This window comes from Conger conger, chromosome 17 (assembly GCF_963514075.1).
Source record: "Conger conger chromosome 17, fConCon1.1, whole genome shotgun sequence".
Classification (NCBI taxonomy): domain Eukaryota; kingdom Metazoa; phylum Chordata; class Actinopteri; order Anguilliformes; family Congridae; genus Conger; species Conger conger.
In genome coordinates this window covers 25,043,249-25,052,753 of record NC_083776.1, presented here as the reverse complement: position 1 = coordinate 25,052,753, position 9,505 = coordinate 25,043,249, and the positions used below count along the sequence as shown (strand labels likewise).

The 9,505-nt window shown below is 40.6% G+C and overlaps 1 protein-coding gene across 1 annotated transcript; it reads left to right on the top strand.

The window, feature by feature from the left end:
- The first annotated feature begins 2,088 nt into the window (after window positions 1-2,088).
- LOC133117031 (anterior gradient protein 3-like) lies at window positions 2,089-9,274 on the top strand. Its single transcript, XM_061227101.1, has 8 exons — window positions 2,089-2,221; window positions 5,327-5,742; window positions 6,245-6,308; window positions 6,448-6,500; window positions 7,112-7,188; window positions 7,304-7,367; window positions 7,692-7,775; window positions 8,517-9,274. Exons 2-8 carry the CDS (start codon window positions 5,343-5,345, stop codon window positions 8,567-8,569), a joined length of 795 nt encoding a protein of 264 aa, XP_061083085.1. The 5' UTR covers window positions 2,089-2,221; window positions 5,327-5,342; the 3' UTR covers window positions 8,570-9,274.
- Window positions 9,275-9,505: the final 231 nt, after the last annotated feature.

Genomic DNA, 9,505 nt, shown 5'->3' with positions numbered 1-9,505 from the left:
TTTTAAATTTAATTTCAAGCATTTTCTCAGGTCATTTGCAACACTTGGTGAAACAAAGTACACAATAGACATATAGGCTGCTGTTTTAAATCATATTATTTTCCAAACCTGAATATAACCATGAATTGGGCCTGAATTCCTCGTTTGGGCTGATCACATCGACAGGCACTTATTACCCGCTTTCCCAGGTCTTTACTATTGACATGTAGCCACGTGCTGTTCTCATGTAACAATATTGGATTAGGTTACAGCCACTTGGTTCCAAAACTGATTTGCAGTGGGGCAAATCCCAAAATATATGCTTGGTTCCCTGAGCGCATAACTCAAGATCAGAGAATGAAGAAGAGAATGCAGTGTCATGTTTGATCCATCTGCGCATGACCTACTCTATCTGCGCAGCTGTGAATCCTATATTAAACAATAGGGCTCCACCTAGTGGTGTAATTTATAAAGACACATCTCCATCAATAAGGATGATACTCCTTCAGGAAAACTAAACTCATCTTATTGAGCTCAAAATCAAAACTCTGATAAAATATTTGGTGCCGACGGACCCCTGAGCACAAACCTCACAGAACAGAAGAGGAACGTCATGATGTGACTTTTTTTTTTACATGTAATGTACGTTCTGTGAAGAAAATTATTGCTTATGAGGTGATGGTCAGGATTTTCAGATACAGTGCACCTGAAAGATTTCATCAAATGGTATCTCATCATTACTAGTGGATAGATCTTTATCCCAAATTGATTGAATTGCAAGGAGTTTGTAAGAGGCTGTAAGGAGAAATGTGTTAAACCCCTTGTTCCATTTCTCCTCTCCAGCATGGCATGTATTGCATGTGTGGGAAGCTCTGTTCCCCCGAGGTATGTTTTTTTGCCAGACGCAAACGTAGGTGAAACGCTTTTCAGCACTATTATTCAGTAACGGATTATTACCAGTTCCTGTTCCAGTTCCTAATTAAGTGAATTTTACAAGGAGAGCAAGTTCAAATCACAATGTAGCATTTATGTTCAATAGGTTCGTTTTTTCAGACCTCCAGTTACTTTCTTAAATCACCTATGCTCATTGCCATTGCCAAACATCACAAAGCCCTTACTCAAGTGCTTCCCAAACTCGATCCTTCTGTACGCTAATTACACCCAGAACTTTAACAAAATGTTAATTTTGCTGAATCATGTGCTTTTCATGAGGGATTATTTACCCTTGTAAGCCACATTATCAGACATACACTCAGTGAGCATTTTATTAGGCATTTATTATTTTTTAGGCTTCTACTGCTGTAACCTATCCACTTAGAGTTATGGTGCGTTGTGTGTTCAGCGATGCTCTTCTGCATACCACATGTAATGTGTGGTTATTTCCGTTACTGTCACCTTCCTGTCAGCTTTGACCAGTCTGGCCCTTCTCCTCTGACATCTCTCATTAACAGGGCGTTTCTGTCTGCAGAACAGCTGCTCACCCTGTTTTTTAGAGTGTTAGAGTGTCCTGCTATCTGAATTAAATCGAGGACATCATGCAATATCAGCTCCAACAGCATGGAAACCTTTTTTGGTTGCCTTGGTAAAAGCTGTACAGGCAGTCATTCGCTTTCACTATCAGTACACTCTGCTTCTGGTGCAATTCCAGCGCTAATTCTGCTGCTAATATCCCCCTCTAGTGCTGCGCCTCTGCAAATACACCATTTCTTCATACAAAGGAATGAAACTTACCCAGCTACTACAACAATCCAGTCACTTTGCACATTTTTGCATATAACTGACATTGTGACATGTTCTGCAGAAAGTGATCATGTTCTTAAACTAAGCACATGCTGTTGCCTACTACCATAATTCAAGTGTTTCGAGATCTTGCACATACACACAGACAGACACACCAAAACAGACACACCTGCTTACATATGCAGGCATACACACACACACACACACACACACACACACACACACACATTTTAATACTTTTATTCATGTCCACATACCAAAGTAACATAAAAGGACATAAACAATATGCAAAATATACACACTCACACACATACACACAAATACACGCACACACACACACACACACACACACACACACGTACAGGCACACACACACAGTAATGCACTAGCAGACATGTTGCTGGGTCTGTTTGGCAGGGTGGGGTGGAAGAGCTGGTTCCCCTGTATTCCATTCACTGATCATGCTCACTGAGTGTCAGTTTGCTGCTCAGACCAGGAACAGGTGAGAGACACTTTACTAATCTCTTATTTATCTCTATATCCACCTCGAGAGCTCTGAGTCTGTCTGTCCATCCCTCAGTGTTACTGGTTCTGTGTCTAGTCGAACACCTGTCTCCCTGTCTGGCTGTTTGACCGTCCCTTTCTGCTCTTTCTACTTTATGTCTGCAGTCTGCCTGTGGCTGGTTCAAAATATGATTTGTCTCTGTACATACCATTGCTGAAGTTGCAAAGTATGTTAGAAAGAATAACATATAGCTGTGTGCACACTATCAGTAATATACTATATATTCCTGAAACGATCCAGCTGTTTCACTCGGTAATGTACAGACTTGTTTGGGGCGTGGCAGCCATGTATCACTGTTTGGCAGTGTATTTCTGTGCCAGTAAGTTTTTTTTTTCCTTTCAACAGTAAACCTCCAAATATAATCTCTCTCAGTCTCTGCACTTGTAAATCGCTTTGGATTAAAAGCGTCTGCCATATGACTAAAATGTAAAATGTAAAATGTCAGTCTGAATAGTAGCATGATAGCATTCAAATAGTTGGGAAAAAGGGAGTGTTGATGGAACCTGTTCACTCCCACACCATTAAATTGTGGGTGTGCTATGTATGCTTGTATGCTACGATGTGTTTTAGGTTATAGAGAAGGCATTAGGGGCTCTATTGTCCAGCTGATATGTACAAGACCTCTCCCTGCCAAAGAGGCATTTTTCTCACGGATTTAGACCTGCCTCAGCCCATTTGATAATTTGGTTACTCACCGTGCATTAAAGTGGGGAGAGGCGTGGTTGAGGGTGTATCAATGAAGATCAAGCAGCTCACTGCAGTTTTAGTGTCAGCATTGTCTGCGATTTGTGTCTGCACTGTGCTGCTCAGATCAGGTCTCTGGTGCAGGTTGCAGCCTGGTGTATGGCAAGTTGCTAGTTTCAGGGGCCTTCCCAAACAAAGTACACTTGATCATAACCTATTCAAAAGCCACTCAACCATTTTTGTGGATCATATGCTGTCCAATTTCACTTTGATAGACATCCCCCAAGCATAGCCTTCTTTGCATTAATTGTTCAGTGTCTTTTTTTCAATGTTAGTTCTTGTTTCTGTTCTCAATTTTTTATGGCTGTTCTCATAAATACTGTAGCCTACTGCAGTGTGGTCCCAGGGGTACTGTATTCTGTTCTTTTTCTTACACCTATCTGTAATGTGAAGAATGACAGTAAACACAACTTGAACTTGAACAATCATTTAATTATATGACTGTAGATAAAGGGGAAGTTCACCCCAAAAATGAAATGAAAGTATATTTCCACTTACCCAGAGTCGGCCTACTATCCATCCAGATAGTTTCACAGTGATTTTGACAAACGCATAATAGCTTTGAAATTCACAGTTCAGGTATTAACGGGTATCAAAAAAGACCTGTTGATATCTCAACCATTCAATTTGAAGCTGTTATGTGCTTTACTGAAGCTGCAACAAGCTGTAGCATTCTGGCAACATCACAGCACCACAGCTCAAGTTTCATCTGAGACATTTCTCTGATATGGTGCACTTCGGTGGAAGTAATTCTCAAGTTTTTGTAAATGTAGAATTTTGGTTCATTGAGTGCCACAAAAATATGGATCAATAAAGGTCTGCATATGTGAACTGCATGTACAAAACTCAGTGATCTTATCTGGATGGATATCTGGGTAAGTGGAAACATTCTTTAATATAATTTTTGGGTGAACTGCCCCTTAAAAATGATGGCTGCATGCAGTTACATGCATTAACTGTATTGGTTATCTGTCCCTGTGCTAGTTTAACATCAACTGCTGTAGGCAATTAGCTTGAGGTGCCACAGCTAGATTCTTCCATGGTCACTCTGCACCTCCCGCACACAGGATGTCGGGAGAAGCTTCTGATGAGTACATCCTCATCTTCCATAGCAGGGGTAGACCTGGGTGCAAACGCATGGTTCATAAAGGAAATGAAAACAGGTCACTTGAATGGCAATGATGGAATCTAGCCACTACACACCTACTGATAAAACTGTATATTCAGCCGAATCCAGCCCTGGTTTCCACCTGCTCCCAGTTCACAAAGCTCTCCTCGCCTCTGCTCTGCTCTGCTAAATTAAACATTCACTAGCCACACTCCATACCATATGCTATTGATTATAGATTCAGTAGCCACACTCCATACCATATGCTATTGATTATAGATTCAGTAGCCACACTCCATACAATAAGCCATTGATTATTGATTCAGTAGCCACACTCCATACCATATGCCATTGATTATAGATTCAGTAGCCACACTCCATATCATATGCCGTTGATTATAGATTCAGTAGCCACATTCCATACCATAAACCATTGATTTTAGATTCAGTAGCCACACTCCATATCATATGCCATTGAATATAGATTCAGTAGCCACACTCCATATCATATGCCATTGATTATAGATTCAGTAGCCACACTCCATAACATATGCCATTGATTATAGATTCAGTAGCCTCACTCCATACCATAAGCCATTGATTATAGATTCAGGAGCCACACACCATATCATATGCCATTGATTATAGATTCAGTAGCCACACTCCATAACATATGCCATTGATTATAGATTCAGTAGCCACACTCCATACCATATGCCATTGATTATAGATTCAGGAGCCACATGGGAAAATAGAGCCCAGCATGGGAAATACCATAAATATCAATTTACAAATACAGTGCAACCCTGTTGAAAAAAAACTGTGCTTTTGAAGCAGCTAGTAGCTGGTTGATCAGTTCAGACCAGCTCCACACTCACCATAGTTTGACCAGCTCAAGTTAGGTTTTGAAACAGCTGGTCGCTGATTATTTCAACCTGGTTATTTCTGGCTGGATTCACAGGAGTGAAGAATATAGTGTGACCACCCCCTTCATGTAACTTTTTGCTGTTTTTGCTGGGACATGTTTGTGTGAAAAGGGTTGATACTGTATAAACTACTCTACTTTAGTACTCCCCAAAAAGAAAAAATGTTCTAAAAAAGAAAAAACAAACACAATTTCCACTCCCAGTGAGAGAATCTGTGAGGACAATGCTCATGGCTTTAGTCTCATCATCTCTGTTCTCCTCCAGCCCCGCAGTGTGAACGATGAAGGCCACACTCCATGCTCTCAGTTTCGTCCTGGTCTGTCTGGTGGCCTATTACATCGCCATAGTTTCCCAGATGAAAGAGGAGCTGTCGGTGGAGAAGCACAGTGAGGGTTCCCACAGCAGCCAGGAGGACCACAGCCCCAGCCCTGCCCCGGTGGAAGAGCCAGAAGAGCCAGTGGAGTCCCTGCAGGATGTGGAAAACGTTCCGGACCAGGATTCAGCAAACGTTCCAGACCAAGATGTTGCAAATGCTCCGGGCCAGGATGCAGCAAACGTTCCGGACCAGGATGGGACAAACGTTCCGGACCAGGATGGGACAAACGCTCTTGGTGCAGCGCCAGCAGAAGTCCCCGAAGCTCAAGAAGAGGAGACACAGCAGCCACACCCACTGGCCCGAGGTTTTTCTGATCCCTAAAAGCACGCGCCTATGATGACAGCAGTGCAGTTCATCACCTGACTGTGCTCAAACATCTCACTGAAACTGTGCCTCTAATAACAGCCCAACTTCAGATATTTGTTGTACACCCAGGGACCCCGTATGAGGGGGAAGTTTGAGGCCCTGACTGACAGGGGCCCTCAAAAAATATGAGAGATTACAGCCAATGCACCAAATTAGTTCATGAACCAATCTATATACAACAGCTAAAATATGAATCAGAAGTTATACAGTACTAATCATAGTAAGCCTAAGGCTTGGTGAAGGAATTTCATTTTTTTTCTGTACATGATACCCCCTACCTCTCTGGAGTACCAAATTATAGCTTGCTTATATACCACACAATATTCATTACCAGCTCTCTTGTCAAATCCAAAATATATCAATTAATCTGATGTTTTTCAAAAATGTGTAGGTATTTTAGTCTTGCATAATGTGGATGATGACTTCTGATCTTCTGGCAGGATGGGGTGAAGACATTGACTGGGTGGAGACGTATGAAGAAGCCCTGCGAATGTCCAAAACCAGGTGCTAAGCATGCTAGCGGGGCAGAACTTTGTCTGGACCTTTCAGTGCACTCACTTCATTGATTTCAATAGAAAGAAGAGATTTAGATGAATACTGTATATTTGGCTCTGGTTGCTCACTAACTCTCTCCACTCCTTAGCAAGAAACCTCTCATGGTCATTCACCACCGGGAAAGTTGTCCTATATGCAAAGGCAAGCAGTCCTTCCTGTGCCATTCATTTCACTACACCACTGAAAGTTACTTTTCAGTAATTCTGGATGTGCTGTCATTAGTAAGGTATAGGTTGAGACTGTTATATTTACCCGTATTCACAAGTGTTTAACATTGGTTATGCCTATATACATTTCACCTTAAATTAGTAATAACATTGGAAAAATAAGTTCATATGCAATGTTCATATCATAATATATTTATATTGTTTTTATATAATATACAGAACCATGAAAAAGTATTTGCCACTTCCTCATTAGCTCTATTATGCTCTATTATTGCATATTTGTCAGACTGAATGGTTTCAAATTTTTAGGCAAAATGTAATAGCAACTGAGTTAACACTTTTTTAAATGTAATTTATTTTATGAAAAGAATGATCAAACACCCATATCATCCTTGTTTATTTAGGTTTCCTTTGTCTAATATTACATCCTGTGTTACACCATTCTATGTGATAAATATGCATTAATAGAGGAAATCAGACAGGGGACAAATACTTTTTCAGTACACTATATTTTCTTGGAAAATATGTTGCTAAACACATTCAGTTATTCCTTTGTGGATAATGATTCCTGTCATATCCTAACAGACTTGAAAGCAGCATTCTCTGGCCACGAGGAGATCCAGAGGATGGCAAAGGAGGAGTTTGTCATGTTTAACCTGATGGTGAGTCTGCCTGTGTGCATGTGTGACAGCCCTGTCTGGTCAGTGTCAGTGGGCAGATCTCCTCCTGCTCATGTGCCCCCGTTACTCCCTCCCTTTCTCCACATCTCGCCAACAGCACGAGACCAAGGACAGCAATCTGGCCCCCGACGGCTACTATGTTCCCAGGATCATTTTCGTTGGTGAGATGCTTTGGCCATCAATCCTGAGCTCAGAATAAATCATGGTCTAAATGGCATAGTCATGATAGTCACTAATGGTCGTAATAGTCAATGTTTCTCGCACTGTGGAGCCTCCAGGAGTCCCTTTCAAAAATGAAGAGGACAACAAGTAAATATGTTAACTTCAGAAAATGTAAAATTAATTCATAAACATGTTTCACATATAAGTCATTGCAATATGTAAAAGAGGCTACAGTTTTATGCATTAATTTGTGAAATGCTTTGCCAGGATGTTATTGTGAGGCTCCTGGGACACTGTAGATGTTTGATATTTCTCTTGTCTAGACCCAGCCATGGTGGTCAGAAGTGATATCACTAGACCCGGCAAGAAATACATGTACAGCTACACAGACAATGACATGCAGCAATGTGAGTACTGTTTAACAGGGCAGGGCTCTGCATTTCAAATGCAGGCTGGTGATGTGGGGAAGGTAATCCCAGGCTCTCTGTAAAACACTGATGTCTTAAAAGACCGGCACGACTTGACAGAAGCCAGAACCTGTGTTATACGTGCCTGTTGTGTTTTTCATTTCAGCACTTGTGAATTTTCCACAGGCTGAAATGATTCAGCGCTGGCGATAATGAGTAAACAATGCAGTACATCAGTAATTCCATTTCAGAAATGAAGGTCAAGACTAAGGATGCCAGCTATGAGTTTGAATAGAATCATGTTGTTCCAGAAACTACCTTTAAAATGTCAGGACAAATAACTCTCACACTCTTAACCTCCGTAATAAAACAGAGGAATTGATCACACTCTACCGCCTATAGTTTTCCTATCCATTTTCACTCCAACAATGGTTTGATCTTGCCCATGGCATTTTGAAAATAATAATCCTTTGATAAATAAAGTTGATTATTAAAGAAAAACTTTGCTCAGGCTCTGGAGGGATGTGTCAGGTGTGGCACACCCGCCAGTGTGTGGTGAGGTGAGGTGGAGTGGACAGACCAGTTGGATGGAATGCACAATTGTCCCACACTATTGGTTGTGTCTCACACCTGTCTGACATTCTCTGCTGTTTTTCTGTACAGTTCTCTAACAGGATTTGAACACAAGGTTGGTGTACATGTGCCTGAACTTGTGTGTGTCTTTGCTTTCTGCTTCTGCAGTGCTGGACAACATGAAGAAAGTGAAGATACCTCTCAACTTACCTGAACTGTAGCTCCCCTCACCACTAGCACCACCTACTGGAAGACCACGGAATAGTCTCTGTGGTTTTGTCCATGGAAAATAAATGTAATTAAAAGCATCCATGTTCTATTTATTTGTCAAGGAGAGCTCATTGGGCCTGTTAGCCAGATAACTACGCTAACTACGAGTTAAACCCGGCCCCTGCCCAAATCTGGAACATTCACTGAAGTAAAAGAAGCTGCTGGCGTTCAGGAATTCCCAAGTCTTTCATGAAAATATTCACACATGATAGCATTAATGCAATTTCATAAATGCCTATAAACAAATTGAAGAAATATTAAGATCACATAATTCTGCAAAGACTTAATACTTTACAGAAATTATTCAGAAATAATGGATGCCAATATTTTGTAAGCCCATTGGAGGGATAGACGTGATCATGCACACCAGTGCGTACCAAGATATTTAGATAACATTGTTAACAAAACAATGCTATTTAAATATTTTGGTATGTACTGGTGTTCATGATCACGTCTATCTATCTTAACAGGTGCTCCCGGACCTGTAGAATTTGTTATATAAAAATAAAAAAGACCACCTGCTATATTTCAAAATGCATGGGATCTATTCCTACATAAATTTCACCACATGCAGTACCATGTAATTCCAATGGAGGGAAATATATTTTGTACAAACAGTTTTTCCATTTGGCAATAAAGGTGAAAGTCGAAATGCGCTCACAGGAAAAGCAGATGCCTCCTTTCTAGGATTCAAAAACAAAGCTTTCAGGACTAAGATGACTGGAGTCATGTTTGTCAATGATAACCTACAGCATTAAAAAAAAAAAAAAACTCTTTCATTGAATGGACAAGCCATAGTGTATCACATAGAGTAAACCCTTGACATTATATATAATGATTAAATATGTATTTTACATTAAAAATGATCACTTGTAAGATTTTTTAAA